The sequence below is a fragment of the Hydractinia symbiolongicarpus genome, chromosome 7 (assembly GCF_029227915.1).
Source record: "Hydractinia symbiolongicarpus strain clone_291-10 chromosome 7, HSymV2.1, whole genome shotgun sequence".
In the NCBI taxonomy this organism is placed as follows: Eukaryota; Metazoa; Cnidaria; class Hydrozoa; order Anthoathecata; family Hydractiniidae; genus Hydractinia; species Hydractinia symbiolongicarpus.
The window spans coordinates 22,439,339-22,455,321 of NC_079881.1; the positions used below are offsets into that span (position 1 = coordinate 22,439,339).

The 15,983-nt window shown below is 33.4% G+C and overlaps 2 protein-coding genes across 3 annotated transcripts; both read left to right on the forward strand.

The window, feature by feature from the left end:
- The first annotated feature begins 3,414 nt into the window (after positions 1 to 3,414).
- LOC130649215 (uncharacterized) lies at positions 3,415 to 6,190 on the forward strand. 2 transcript variants are annotated; one of them, XR_008983019.1, is made up of 3 exons: positions 3,415 to 4,028; positions 4,437 to 4,836; positions 4,990 to 6,190. XR_008983019.1 is itself a non-coding variant. In XM_057455465.1 (2 exons), the coding sequence occupies exons 1-2, from the start codon at positions 3,801 to 3,803 to the stop codon at positions 4,554 to 4,556; spliced, it is 348 nt and encodes a 115-aa protein (XP_057311448.1). In that variant the 5' UTR covers positions 3,462 to 3,800; the 3' UTR covers positions 4,557 to 4,978. The 2 variants fall into 2 exon arrangements, 1 of the variants encoding a protein (XP_057311448.1); XM_057455465.1 differs by lacking the exon at positions 4,990 to 6,190 and having other exon boundaries at positions 3,462 to 4,028; positions 4,437 to 4,978.
- A 6,465-nt stretch (positions 6,191 to 12,655) lies between these two features.
- LOC130648637 (uncharacterized) lies at positions 12,656 to 14,619 on the forward strand. Its single transcript, XM_057454693.1, has 4 exons — positions 12,656 to 12,863; positions 12,947 to 13,303; positions 13,423 to 13,979; positions 14,092 to 14,619. The coding sequence occupies exons 1-4, from the start codon at positions 12,656 to 12,658 to the stop codon at positions 14,617 to 14,619; spliced, it is 1,650 nt and encodes a 549-aa protein (XP_057310676.1).
- The last annotated feature ends 1,364 nt before the right edge of the window (positions 14,620 to 15,983 follow it).

Sequence of the window (15,983 nt, forward strand, 5' to 3'; positions counted from 1 at the left end):
ACTGCCTATGCTGTTAAGTCACGGAAAGAAACTTTATTACGATACGCTAAGCATAATCGATAATTGCCGTAAATTGGCATATCTAAACAGTGCTCTGTATACTTGTGACGTCTTAATGACTGTAATGAACAAAATCGGGGACGAGTAAATTTTCCTGACTATTGCTTACACTTTCAGATTTTTGCATAAAAAATTTTAGTTACACCATGGATATTTCTTTTCGTACATCAATGGATACACTTAAGTAATTTGTTTGCTTTTCCGAATTAAAAAGTGTTTCGCGATAAATCGATAAATACAGAAATCGGGAAAAGAAGAAGAAGCACACTTAACACAAGGCCCTTTATAAATTTTGTAAATATATGCTCGAACTCGCCGTAAATAACAGGTTTGATAATTGCGATAGAAAATCTATAAAGGTCTTTTAGCTGCAATATTGTGAAAAAGTAGAATTTATTAGTTATGTAATAATAAATTTTGCTTTTTTTTTTGTGGTAAACATAAGCGATCATCTACAAAATAAATTATTTAATCTAACTTAAAAAGTCCGAAATATTCCACCAAAAAGCTAATAATTGAAATACATATGCATAATGTCAGAATTATTCCACCAGTCCAACATATTTCACCTTGTCCGACATATTCAACCATATGTCCGATATATTCCACCACGTCCGACATATTCCACCAAAATAATAATAATAATAATAATAATAATAATAATAATAATAATAATAATAATAATAATAATAATAATAATCATAATCATAATCATAATCATAATCATAATCATAATCATAATCATAATCATAATCATAATCATAATCATAATCATAATCATAATCATAATCATAATCATAAAAATAATCATAAAAATAATCATAAAAATAAAAATAATAAAAATAATAAAAATAATAAAAATAATAAAAATAATAAAAATAATAAAAATAATAATAATAAAAATAATAATAAAAATAATAATAAAAATAATAATAAAAATAATAATAAAAATAATAATAAAAATAATAATAAAAATAATAATAAAAATAATAATAAAAATAATAATAAAAATAATAATAAAAATAATAATAAAAATAATAAAAATAATAATAATAATAGTAAATAATAATTTAACTGATGAGACAATGTACATTGAGAAATCGTAATTCTTATAGAAACATCCATTTTGGCTTCAATTTGGATAATTTTTTAATTTTAAGGTTGATTTGTGAAAGTGTACAGAATTTTTGTGTCAATTTAATATTTCAATATTTGAGTTTCCTTTAAAATTTCGTTAATAAACAGTCGGGAAGCACCAATATTCGCAGCTTCATTGAGGTAGTATCTGGTGACGAGCTTGGAGCATTAATTCTACTGACAATTGCGGGTGATTTTGAAAAGGAATTGAAATCACGGATATCTTTCAATTTATTTTAGCATTGCATTTGTAAATCGCGAGAATTATTTATCTATTTGGAAATTTAAAAATTTTAATAATGTTAGGTTTAATAATAACATCATTACATACTTAAGGTATCGTCAGCTCTTATGCCATGGTGTTAATACTACCGTTAGCACGCTAAGAGGCTACGATAGTAATTTAAAATTTTGGTACGTGATACGATCCCAAAGTTCAATATAAACACATTAGTAGATGTTGTAAAAGCTTTAAGTTTCAAAATCTTCGTCAATGGTTTAAAAGTCGGTCAATCTGATGGAAGGTTTAATTATAAAAAGAGGTTTATTAAACTTATCTACGAGTATCTGTTAAAAAGTTTTTTCACTAGGTAAATCATTGCATGCCGAGCGGTTTAAAATCTGTGTATACTGCCCAAAATCTCTAAAAGTCGCTTAGAAGTGTCTATTTCTGCTGAAGTTAACATTTTATCTGTTTATATTTTCACTAATATTAGTTATCTTGTATATTTAAATTTATAAAAATTTTTTTAACTAATAATATTTTTACTAAAAAATTGATATGCTTTTTTGTATACCTCCGTCACAAGGAGTGTAAAGAAGCTAATGAGAACATACGAGAAATATGATTTCAGAGATGGATAACCTAAAAAGGAAATACGCAAGGGAGTCTAAATAACGCTTTTGGAAACAGCATTATGTAAGAATAATACCCTAGTGAGGCTAAATATGACAAGGATGTCAATAAAAAAAATGCGTAACGGAGTCATTCTTTGTTTCTTCCATAAGAACTAAAACGCAGCCGTTTCCAAAATTGTTAACTATAAGGGACAGTCAGAATGAGATCGTTGAGGAGTTGCCATAGGAACACTTAAAATAACTTCATGCTAAAACTAAATTTTAATTTGAAGACCAAAAGATGCCCTCACCCAAAAATAAAGTTTGTAATAGGCTAATCTACGGCTTACTACATGCGTTGCTTTGTCTGGCGATTTGCGTAGAAAATCTGGTGAATATTTGCAACATCACATCACAATAAAACCTGAAATTTTCTGCAGACCATGTCCGAAAGGTCGTTCTATTGGATGTTAAACAACCCGCTTAAACAAGCGGCTAGAGCAATAACACTAGTCTTCAGACTATGAAAAAATAAGGGCTTTCCATATCGTCAGATTTTTGTCCTTCCGGCGTACTCGGCACAAAATAGCAATTTGGCGTCCAGTTTAAACAAAGTACGCATATATTATAGAGCTTGCTGCTCAGTAACTAAACCAGAGGGTTCTACAATTTTGCCGGCAGCCTGTTTAATTTTTTTTTCGGCAAAACAAGCGCCGAAAGCTGATTAGTTATATATGCTATAAATCTAAAGAAACGTGCGCTGACGTTTTAGCAATTATTTTTACTGATTTTGTGTCCTCTGAGATAATGTCTCCGTTGATTGATACAGTAAAATCTAAATATGCTAACTAAAAGAAATTATGATCCTTTTAGCTAAATCATTTATATTATGTAAATATATTTTTCTCTTTTTTAGGAAAATAAATTCTTTACATCTCTGTCAAAGTTTTGAATGTCCAAAAAACGTTGTAAAAAGTCATTTCACGAGGTTATTCAATCGCGAAATGGTTTGTTTTTAGCTCAGGCTTATACTTTCTTCGACGTTATTTACAGTAGTCTCATGCAATTATTTTTATTTCACCCTATTCGGTAAACTGTATATGATAGATATCCCGCTCCCCTGTAAAAAGGAGAACGATATACCCCGCGTTCCGTTGCTGCGCTGTTGCTCTAGCGATAGCGGAGAGCGATACTTGCCGTTTGCATGGAACGCTGGTTGTTGGTGCATTACTTTTTGTGATGAATAGTGGTGCATTTATTTTTCTGGCTAGCTGCGTTGCTTCGCCAAACATCACTATGGCCAAACCAACAGTGTTGTGGCTATGTTGAATGGTTGTCAGCCAAATTTTAGACTACCTCTGTACTGTTTGTTTTAGCAGCTATAGCCCCCCACCCCTGTTCAATGTTTAGTCAGTTCAGTGTGGAAGGCAAGTGTTGCAGCTAGCTATCTAGCTCGTGAGCTCATCTCCATGTTTTGCTTGAATTATTATAGCAGTAAGATATTATGCCTTTTGCAAAGTCTAACAGGAAAGGGTCACGGATCGTTCGCAAAACTCTCAGAAACGGTTATACAAGAAGTGTTTTCAAGTCATTTCAGCCGGTGATAAGCAATTCTTCTGCAAGCATAACTACCATCGAAGAAACAAATAATACAAGTGCTATTGAGGAACCTTTAGTGCAAACTGAACAATTTGATATTGAAGAACATGATAACGTACAGTTTTTGCTGAGTGGGGATATAGTTAAAAAAAAAAGATGTGGCGGTTATGAAAGAAAAAGAATTACATTCCTGGAGTTCTGTCACTTCTAACATTTGTGAAAATTATGCTGAAAAATTCAACCTTTTGCTTCTTCAAAAGTGTACGGTATGTGATTCGTCCTTTGAGGAAGGGCTTGTTTGGTGCGAAGACTGTGGTCCACTTGCGACATATTGCCAGGGTTGTACAGACGTTTCCCATAAGAACATTGCATTTCATAATGCAATTACTTTAAAGGTGTGTATATATATATAAGCTATACAGAGCTTGCAAGTGAAGCAAGTTGCGCCATTTAACTAGTAGCTAGTCCTTACCAAACTTGCCATGCTTACCAGCTATGCGCTTGATGTATGTGTGTAATGTTAACCTCCAGATGATTAGATGTGACAGTTTTACATATAAATAGAATAAACATTGTAAAAAGTGCAGGCACTTTCAGGAGGGTTTGGCATTGTGAAAAAAATCTGCATTCACTCTAAAAAACTTATATATATATATTATAAATATTATTTTTATGTTTTGTTTTAAAGAATCAATTGCATTCATTTTTGCTACTTAAAGTTTTAACTTAAAGTTCGTGTTTATATGTATATATATATTTGATTTATATACATTATATACTTGTGATGTTTTATTTTTTCATAGCCAAACTTTGACATGATGACATGTACATTTCACAACACATTACACGATGCTCACTGTTATTCCTGTTCAAACAAATATTTTCGAGTAATAACAATTGTTTCTGAAAAAGGTAATATATAGATGTGACTATGATGTGAGTGCTCTATTTGTACAGTTAGCAGTTGGATAAGCCCTTATATTTCATCTCCATCCGCGTGAAGTCTGGTTCTGCACATGTGAATCTGAATTTTCGAAGTTGTTAAAGTATGATTTATGGGCATCAACACCTACTTAACCTTCTACTGCAATCTCAATAAAATTGCTGGACCTATTTGTTGCATTGCAAATGGAGGGTAAAATTTCTTTCACTTCATTAATTGATGGAATGTCATGGAAAACTGGTATGCATAACCAAACTCTGGTAAGTTTAAGGTTTGAATTTATAGGTTAGGACTAACAACAAAACCTTTTTTAATAAGAAAGCCTATTTATTGTCAGAAGAGAGCCAAATTGTTTAATTTAGCAGCAATGGGCTTGTTATAATTGTATTATATAGTTCATAATTTTTTTCCAGAAACGCGTATTAACACGTTTTATGCAAACAGACTCCATTGACCAATACCTTCAGTTCCAGAGACAGTTGAGGGATCTATGGTTTTCAGACTTGATAGCAAAAATACCCAACCAATGTCCAGCATGTCCAATAGTATGGCAGCTTGTAATTTATGGATATTTTTGTATTTCTTTTTTATATTTTTGTTGTAATGCTTTTAGGATTCTGGGAGTGTTTTCTATTGCATGGATGCTACTTTTGGACTTGTTTTAAAAAGCTCTGCATCAAAATCAAAGAATACCTCAAACAATGACAAAAATCATTTTATTGAAGATGACGAAGTTGACACATTCATGTCTAGCTATGATGACAAAGCTGTGGAAAATAAGGTGAGATACACTTCATCACCCTAATTTAATTCAAAACTTACTCGTTGTAATAAAGTCTGAAATCACCTTTGAAGCAGGGAACCGTGTCCGTTCAAAAAGAAAAAGTTCAAAGTTTAGTGTGACAGGTGTTTTTGGTGTATCTTGTCGGCATGAAATTCCAAAGCTCTTTCTTAAAATGTGACATATTGCATAAACTTTCTATTAATGTAAACTATGCACAATAATATTTCTTGGACAAAGTAATTTTCAGTCTGCGATGTTGTTTATTATAGAATATTCAATGATATTTTCTTTTCATATGATTAGAATTGGTTATGCGGTATTAATGATGAATAAAATCCTAGCTGAAGCGTTGGGTAAAGATATTGACGTCCATATTATGTATGATATTGCCAGTCTGTTGAAGAAACATTTAACTGTAGGTTATTCGTTTTCTATATGCATTCTGGGTTAGCTTGAAACATATATGTTGAACAGTATATATTGATCTATATTTTAGAAAAGAGGAACGTTAAGTAAATACCCCAAATTCAAATTAGGGATACCAGTATTTCACGCACATGTGAACATTAGTTCTTGTCAGGTTTGTTTCTTTTTTATTATTGTTGTGTTTGTTGTTGTTGATATTGTTGTTGTTGTTCTTAATATTTTGGCAGAATTTTTGTAATAGTAACCGTTTTCCACATTTTCATTGTTAGGTACAAAATTCAATCCGTAGAATGGAAGGTTTTGGTTTAATGGATGGGGAACTGATGGAAAGACTCTGGTCCTATTGGAGATCGTTTTCAAAAATCACGAAAGAAATGACTTCAGCTTACCGTGTTGACTTTTTGAGTCATGCTTTAAATCATTTTACAATGACAAAGTTAGAAATATTATGTACGCATGTATCTATATATTGTTTAATTTTAATATTTTATATTCAAAACCTGTGAAACTTTAAGTAAGTGAGCAAGAAGTTTTAGCATTTAATTGATTGTATTTTTGAATTACTTGTGTTCATTAGGGAAAACACTTGTGGGCTGGTATAAAAAAGCCAATGCTGTCTATCAGACTAGTTCTGCAGAAATCCAAATTTTGTGTTCAAACCTAGGTGACATGTTTTCTTAAAATCGTGTTTCGTGAGAATAGAGTTGTTAATGGGATACATTTGGTTTTATTTGTTGGCAAATCTGAAAGAATGTGAGAGTTTCTAGATAATATCACAGGCGAGGTTATACACTCATGAAAGTTGGAGGAAGAGTCTAAAATTAAATAGAAAAGTGTTGTAGAGCAAGGTACTTATTTATTACAATAACGCTTATTTGTTGTTAAAGGAAAAACTTGATTAACTGATTTGTTATACAGTGTAAAAGTGTTATCTTTAGAGGTTGGTTGGGAATTCAAATCTTATATATTAATTCCCTTGCGTGAGTAAAACTGTGAGTCCACGACACGGAAATCACGGGTCACTTTCTTATGACGTGGCTGTACGCTAAAATTTAACTAAAAAGATTAGGGATGTACTTCATAGAAATCGCACATAAGGTGTAAATATATAACCCGCTGCTAATAACGATATAACTATATATACCCTTATGCTAAAAAACTCTATGTTAGCATATATATATAGGTATCGCTACATATAAAACAGTATTAGATATTCACAAAGCATACGGACTGTTAAATGAAGTTCCTAGCATAAAACGGAAATTGTGTTTACGAAAAAGATGGCTGTTCTTTTTGAGTATTCTCTACTCTTTCATTCAAAATAAATCTTTAAAAAAACATTTGAAGAAGAGCATGGTTTTTATAAATTAATCATAGCAAGGTTCTGTAAGGTTTTTTCATGTTTTATTTTCAGCTTTGATTATATTATTGTTGCCAGACATGTTTTATAGCTAGCATCATAAAAAGCCAACCACCACCAACAACTAGCTAGCTAGCTAGGAATATATATATATATGTAACCATGTTCTTTATACCTAGCTAAGTCTCCAGTTTATATTTAAGTGACTAGCTATTAGCTGCTGTAGCTAGCTAATGCTAGCTTTAAACTAAAGATTCCCAGTATATATATTCCCACACAAAACACATCAAACGTTATTAACCCTGAAATTTTTTAAACATTTTCCTGTTTTTTTTTGGTCTGCGAAGTTCTTTTCCTCCAAATATTCTGAAAATAAAGTTCAGAAATTACTTATTTTTAAAATGTAAATTTAATTTGTTTCAAATTGTGGTTTTGACATTTTCATGTAAGAATTTGTGGGCAAAAACCTTAATCAGCATGCTAAAAGAACTGACTTTTCTTAATTTAGAATTACTAAACACAACCATTTTCTTACATTTAGTGTAAACTTTTGTGCGTATGGCTTATATTTAATACACCAAAAGAGCTACTTTGTTGATTTCAATTTTATACTCTTTGTAAGCTATTTTTTTCTTCTTTTTGACATTTTGAATTAACTTATTGTTGTAGAAGGCATATAATATACATGCATATAAAAAAATGGAATTTTGCAAATTTCTGTTTTACCACTCAATTTTTACATTTTATGAGTTATTTGGAACAGAATGGTATGAAATAGACCAAAATACCTGATCTTAGTTGTTTTTAATTTACAGGCTGTGTCTGTGAAACTTTAAGGGGAACATTTGGTGGAAGACAATGGCATGACATATACTGATAGAACTGATTTTTGTTGTGTTAGATGTTATATCTGAACCTTTTTGACATTTTATGTTAATTTTGCGAGGAAGGACCATATATATATACACAGAAGAAGAATTCAATTTTACACCTTGCAAGCTTTGTTTTTCTATATTTTGTATAAATTCTTACTGGGGAGGACTCCGTGCAATATATCGAAATGACTGATCCTTCTCGATTTAAATTTGATTTGTTCTAAATCGTATATAGTTTTGGAAATTTTGTGTAAGATTTAATGGGTAAGGGCTAGATGCAATATGTCAAAAAAACGTTTTTTGTTGAATCAGAAGCACTCCCTACAACCATTCTTTTTTTTACAGTTTGTGAAGCTTTTGTGAGGAAAGAGTGTATGCAATATTATCGAAATAACTGATTTTTGTTGCAAACTGTTTTTCTTTGGCATTTTGGATTAAAATATTGTTTTAGAGGGCATATGCAGTAGATATATGTACCGAAATAATTAAATTTTGCAAACTTTGATTTTGTCGTTACCTCTCATTTTTTACATTTTGATTAAACTTTTGTGGGAGACCGTCGGTATGCGAAGGACCAAAATAAGAGATTTTAGTATTATTTAGAATTTGTATTTTGTGTTGCAAAATTGGTGCAAAAATTGACATAAAATGAACTTATATACAGATTGATTGCTGTTGTTTAACATGACTCATTATGACTTATATATATATATATTTTATGAAAACATTTGTTTACTTTATTGATGGTAAAGCAGCATGCAAATTGCTAAAAGGACTTTATTAATTTTTCGATTTAAACACCGTTATTTTGTTGGCATTTTGTCTAAAGTTTGGCGAGGAAGGACCGTATGTAATATTTCAAATAATGTTTTATTGCATTATAACTTATCCTTGCAATCCCTTTTTAACACCTTATATAAAAATTTCTACTTAGGCAAAATTTATTGTTTATTTTTCACATTTTGTGTCAACCTTTGACAGGGTTTGCAATAAACTAACTGATTTTAACATATACAATGAGAGAGATTTGTGTTTGACATTGATCAGCTTTTTTGTATATATGTGGCGTTTTGAGTGATTTAAATTTTATGGGTGAGATGTATGTTGAAATGCTTTTAAAAACTTTTTTCCGAATAATTTTTGCATTTGTCAGATGGTCAGAGCAGTAATTTTAGTAGATTTAGATTTTAAATGTCACATATATACTGCAGTTGTTGGACACCTTTAATTTTTTTGGTCATTTATATAATAATGCAGATGTAAGATGCGCACTGCTGTATTGTTTGTTTTTTGATGGACATATATCTGCTACATAAATTAAATGGAATACAGTGGATTCTTCCACGGGAAACAGCTAGTATTATACTAAAATTAAAGAGCTGAATAACGAAAAGACATTACTCCTGTTAAGTAGTAGTGTTTCTGATACTGCGAGACATAGGATAAAACTTAGCAGGTGTGTGAACATTTAGTTTATGCTACAACACACTAACCATCCGGTAGTTTTGTGTTTCGTTCTTAGATGGCTTTTTGTTATTGTTATTTAGGTTGGAATCTGATCTTTCGAGTTTCGAAAAAAAGCACGGTGTAAACGATCGTTGAAGTATAACCTTAAATCAGTACACGTATTATCATCGCAAATTCGTTCAGAATGCTGTAAAAACCGCTTTGGATACTTTACATACTCGTGCAACTGAAAGGTTAATGTTACTGACTTTAAAGAAACGATATGCAGGTAAACTATAAATTTATATCAGCCCGATGAAATATGTGTACAATCACTTTGTTTTTTTTATTCTTTGTTGATTTATTTTACTTAACTTTGATAGATGGTTCTTCGATATGTAATCGTTTATCAGTGCAAATCAATAAAATCTGCAATGACCTAAAGAATTTAGTTGAGTCGTTAAATCAGACGAACAGAGAATGTGGTGTGTACGAAGATGTGTTGTATAAAGATGCATTGGACGTCAATTCCAGGATATATTTAAACACTACTACGGTTGATCTGGTAATTCTTTAAAAATTATGCATGATAAAAAAACTGACGAGTTCTTTAATTTGTTACGGACACTTTATTTTAGGTTAATAACACTTCACATAACATTCCTGCATCAGTAAAAAGTACGTGCGTACAATTTTATCTGCACAAGTGTCGTGCTACCGAGGAGCTTCAAATTGTTCGTACGGAAATGCAGCACGTATTAAACTACTATAGAGAAATGGAATCCTCATTGGCTACTGCTATTTATAATAACGATTCTCCAAAAAACATTTTTGTTATAGAAGAACTAAATTATGTACGAAATACAGTAGAAAATATGCAGAAACTATTTATGGATGTCAAAAGCAACAATCTCGAAGATGATTTTGATGTGACTGTTTATTGCGATGGACAATCTTCAGAATGAATCTGATGAAGAAAACCCATGACCTGTAACTGCATATTTCGATATATATATATTTGTTAGTGTTTTTACGGAATTGATTTATTATATTTTTCTTTGCTATTATTACTTGGTGACACATGGATAGCAATATAATTCCCTGTAACCATCTGACTATCACAGCTTGAAATTGTGTTTCGAAAGCTTTGGCTCTTCTAAGTAATCACCTCATTTAGGATATATATAGAATATAAATTTTGCGCCTCTGTTCAATTTTGTTACAGATTTATAGAATGTGTAAAACAAATATTTATCTGTTACAGATTTTTTAATGATATTAATAAGTAGGTTAGATATGTCCACTTCTACTTTGTACGGACGCGGTATTAATGTGATGTCATAAAATAAAGTTACTAATGCTTCCTTTGTCTTATATATTGCAAGTTTACTTTGTAATTTGTGTCGCTGGAATACATTATAATGTTCGTCCCGTTTTCTCTCGTTCCCATGGCATCCACGTGTACTAATTTAGCGTAGCCTAAATTTATCGAAAAAATAGTTAAAAACATTGCAGGATCTACATGGACTTGTTTCCAGGGACCTTAAACAAAAAACCAAGATAATGTTTGTAAAAAGGTAAGAAACTTTCTCCAAGTTCATTGTTCTTAAAAAAATGCGTAAATTTGTCTTGCTAAATTAACACACGCTAAAATTAGTAAGTAGGTCTTATCTTGTTTTTTTTTTTGTTTTTAAGAAAACTGTGTAATAGAAATTCGGGTCACTTTGTACTGTGTTCTGACATGTCTCACTAAGATCGGGTCGAGCTACAGTGTCAATTTCGACATGATTTCTTTTAACAGCAGTTATTTGTCTATTTCGATGTCAAGTCCAGTGAAAGGAATAGTGCTGTGAATATAAATTTCGGATCAATTTGAGCTGTGTGTTCTGACATTTTTCTGAAAAATTTTATTTTACGGCAGGTGCTAGTCTTGATTGCATAAGATAAAAATTAGCGCTTGTATAAGGGTTTGTGATGTAACCAGAAGTTTTTGTCAATCTGGTAATGTAAAAAAAATTGAATTTTCAAAAAAGAGAATCGCGATTCGCGGTTGAATAAATTTTCGCGAAATTATATTTCACAGTTCATAATAAATCATCATATTTTGTCGAATTTTATGAAAATAAAGTTTTTTTTCCGGGTTTATGCAATTATGTAAACTTGTGCGGACAAAATGTCACAGGCTGAAAATTTTGTCGAGGGAAAAGCAAAAAAAAAAAAATAAAAAATTCTGGTAAGTTATTCTAGACGCTCATTTGCGAAATTTGGAGAGATAGAGAAATGTTCCTTCTGGCACAGTCGACGTCGACTAACAGGAAATTCCCAATAATGTTAGTAACCAACACAAAATAATGTTAAATAATATTAAATGCCAATCACCAACACAAAATAATATTAAATGTAAGATACATGACGTCATCTACCAATAACCAACACAAACTAATATTAAATGATAGATATATTAAATACTAACACATAATCATATAAAATAATATAAATGACGTCATGCGCAATAGTATATACACTATTATAAAGAATATAAGTAAAGGGAAATTCCCATTCAAAATCATGACCGTGCCAAAAATTTTTGAAATCAAAAAATTATATATAAATAAAAGAGATGGATTTGAATTCTAAAACCGTAAAACAATTACATGCCATTGCAAAAACCAGTGGGATTAAGGGTTATTCAAAATTACGTAAAGCAGATCTTATTGCTTTATTAAAACCCACAGATGATGTACCAACTCGACCCTCCAGGAGAGTCGAGCGACGAAACCCAATTAGATCAGTGAATATTCTACCAACACCAGAGGCCATGGACATCTTCGAGCTCCAAGAGATGTTGAGGACTCATCCAGTGGTAAAAAGTAAACTGCGAGAGTGGTCTGATTGGCTAGTGGATTATGTTCCAGAGTATATAAAGAAAGGTGTCAATAGCGCATATAACACGTTCAAAAACAATGTGATTAAACTCAACAACAGGGTCATGGGTGCAACGCTTCATGACGAGGTTGAGCAAGGGAAGATCATAATTTAGAGCAACCTAACCAAGATTTCACACCACAAGAGCATAAACATGCGATTCATAAGACTTTTAGAAGTTATCGTATAGCTGGCATAGATAGAACAGATATTAATGGGTTCGATCAAATGTAAAAACACTTATTGAAAACTAAGTGGAAGAAATGAGGTCTGCAAAAATCCAGTGCTCCCTATGGATCCTATGGAGGAAACCCATCGATGGTACTAACGAGTTTATCGAGGTGGACAAGGTATTCCACAGCAATATGACATCTATATTCCAAGGTAGCATAGTGGATGAATCGATGGACACAATGTTTGCTCAAATCAGAACGCATGTGGAGAATCCCGCGCTACCCAAGAGCGGTTTTAGTATCGGTCGTATTCAACACCTCGATGTAGACTTTCAGAAACAGAAGTTAACACGGGGCTCATCATATATTGAAACACCCAAGTGGTCATAATTAATCCGGATAACAACGATCAAGAATGCTTTAAATGGTCAATTATCGCCGCCATACATCACGAAGAGATAGGCACAAACCATCAAAGAATAAGCAAGCTTCGACCATATCAGGAGCGGTATAATTGGGATGGTATAGAATTTCCAACATCCATCAAAGATATCACAAAATTTGAGCGGAACAATCCAGACATTGCCGTGAACGTCTTGTATGCAACAGGTAAAAAATTTAATATCTTACGGCGATCGGCATTTAACGAAAGTGATACTCAGGTTAATCTGCTACTGCTTACCGATGAGAAGAGGAACTATTACGTATCCATCAAAAATCTATCAAAACTACTAGGACGTGAGATATCGAAGAATCATGGGAAAATGCATTTCTGTCTGAATGGCCTGCAGGGTTTCCAAACGATAGAATCCCGCGATAACCATTATACCTACTGCAAAGACAACGCAGTGGTAAAGATCACGATGCCCAGCGAGAAGGAAAAATGGTTATATTACCAGGACGGACGATGCCCAGCGAGAAGGAAAAATGGTTATATTACCAGGACGGACATTGCCAATTCAAAAAACCATTTGTAATATATGCGGAATTTGAAAGCCTACTGATCCCGGTGAAAAATGCTCGGGATACCAAAACATTGAATAAACATGTACCATGCGGGTGGGCCACATACTCCACTTTCGCATATGGAGAAGTGCCGGATCCACTAACAGTCTTCAGGGGTAAAGAATGTGTAACACGCTTTGTCGATCATCTAGAGGATGAGGTAAAGCGACTATACAGCATCTACCCTCAAAAGGACATGTTGCTATTAACGGAAATACTAAAAAAAGATCATGACTCCGCCACGAGTTGTCACATCAGCATGAAACCCTTTGACGATGACCCGAAGAACCGTAAGGTGAAGGACCACTGTCACTCTCCTGGGTTACACAGGGGTGCCGCGCACAATACCTGTAACTTAAAATATAAAATACCCAAACCATGTACCAGTGATTTTTCACAACCTATCAGGGTACGATGCTAACTTATTTATCCGTGAGCTAGGTGAAAAATATGACACTCAGGATATAGGATGCATCGCCTAGAATACCGAGAAGTACATATCGTTTAATGTTAAAATCAAGGTACCCATTGCAGGCATGGGTCAAGGTCATGGTGAAAAGTACAAGAAGATCGAGATCAGACTCATAGACACCTGTTGCTCTATGGCATCCTTGAAATATGAAAAATTAGCTAATAATCTCAATGATGAGCAGTGCAAATATCTTCGTTGGTTTTTCGCTGAGGATGACACCTTTAAGTTTATGCGAGGGAAGGGAGTGTATCCTTATGAGTATATGGATGGCTGGCGACGATTCGAGGAAACTGAGCTACCTCCAAAGGAGGCTTTCCATAGCAAGTTAAACATGAAGGGGATTAATAATGAAGAATACGAGCACGCTCAAAAAGTGTGGAATGCTATCAATCCCAAGGGGGATGAAACTACCATGGGGGACTATCATGATGCGTACTTGGTTACTGACGTTTTACTACTAACTGATATATTCCAAAACTTTCATGGAGTGTGCCATGCTAACTATGGCCTTGATCCCGCCCATTTTTATTCCGCACCTGGCTTAGCTTGGAAAGCAGCACTCAAATACACGGTGTAAATTTGGGACTACTGATGGATCCTGACATGCTTCTCATGTTTGAGCGCGGAATACGGGGTGGTATTACGCAGTCTGTACACCGGTACGCGAGGGCGAACAACAAATATATGGGGGATCAATATGACCCGGAGGTTGAGTCAAGTTACCTTCAGTATCTGGATGCCAACAATCTATATGGATGGGCGATGCAACATCCTCTACCCACCCATGGGTTCAAATGGGTATCAAATGTAGAGATAATAGATGAAAAGAAGATCGAAAAGCTGGTATCTGATAAAAAACATGTGTACCTCCTGGATGTAGATATTGATTACCCGAAGGAGCTCCATGAAAAACACAACGAATTACCCTTCCTGCCGGAGCGCAAGTTTGAACATAGTGTGGAGAAGTTGATCCCTAATCTAGAACATAAGCGGAAATACGTAGTGTACATCGGAGCTTTACATCAATCACTAAAGCATGGGCTCGAGCTTAAAAAAGTTCACCGCGCTATCCAATTTCAACATAGTTCCTGGCTCCGGGACTATATAAATCACAACACGAAGCTGAGAACTAGCGCCAAAAACGAGTTCGAGAAGGGGTTTTACAAATTAATGAATTTGAGCGTGTTCGGTAAAACCATGGAAAACATACGCAATCATCGCAACATAAAGCTCGTTACGAATGAATCCGCCTATACAAAGCTTATAATGCAACCAAACTTTAAGAGCAGCACATTATTTTGTAAGATTCTCATGGGTATTGAAATGGGCAGAGCGGGAATCAAAATGAACAAGCCAGTCTATATAGGTCAGGCTATTCTAGAACAGTCAAAAACCGTCATGTATGAGTTCCACTATGACTACATGCAGCCAAAGTATGGTAGTAAAATACAACTGTGTTACATGGATACGGACTCGTTCGTATACCACATTCGAACCAATGATTTTTACGAGAACATTAACGATGATTTTAAAGACAGATTTGATGCTAGTGCCTATAGCAAAGATGACAATAGGCCTCTTCCGATCGTGAAAAATAAGGAAGATCGTGGGTCCTATGAAAGACGAATTAGGCAGTATAATCATGACAAACTTTATTACATTGACCGAAGGCCTACGCCTATAAAGCATTAACGAAAGACGGGGGTGATCGCAAAGCCAAGGGTGTGAAAAAGGCCGTGACCAAGAAATGTATAACCTTCGAAGATTACCAACGATGTTTGGAGGAAGGTATTAATATCAACAAAACTTGGAGGTGTATTCAGAACAAAGGTCATAATATTTATACGCAAGAAGTCATAAAAATTGCGTTAAATAGAGCTGATGACAAAAGGATCGTTCAAGCGGATCAGATCACGACGCTTGCACAAAGCCATTATCAGC

Bases quoted from the DNA above. Each gene is read 5' to 3' on its own strand.
- LOC130649215 (XM_057455465.1), top strand. From the start codon at position 3,801: ATGAAAGAAAAAGAATTACATTCCTGGAGTTCTGTCACTTCTAACATT. The intron at 4,029-4,436 runs GTGTGTATATAT...ATTTTTTCATAG, and splicing joins ATAATGCAATTACTTTAAAG to CCAAACTTTGACATGATGAC.
- LOC130648637 (XM_057454693.1), top strand. From the start codon at position 12,656: ATGAGGTCTGCAAAAATCCAGTGCTCCCTATGGATCCTATGGAGGAAA. The intron at 13,304-13,422 runs GTGAGATATCGA...GCAGTGGTAAAG, and splicing joins TCTATCAAAACTACTAGGAC to ATCACGATGCCCAGCGAGAA. The intron at 13,980-14,091 runs GTACGATGCTAA...GTTAAAATCAAG, and splicing joins ATTTTTCACAACCTATCAGG to GTACCCATTGCAGGCATGGG.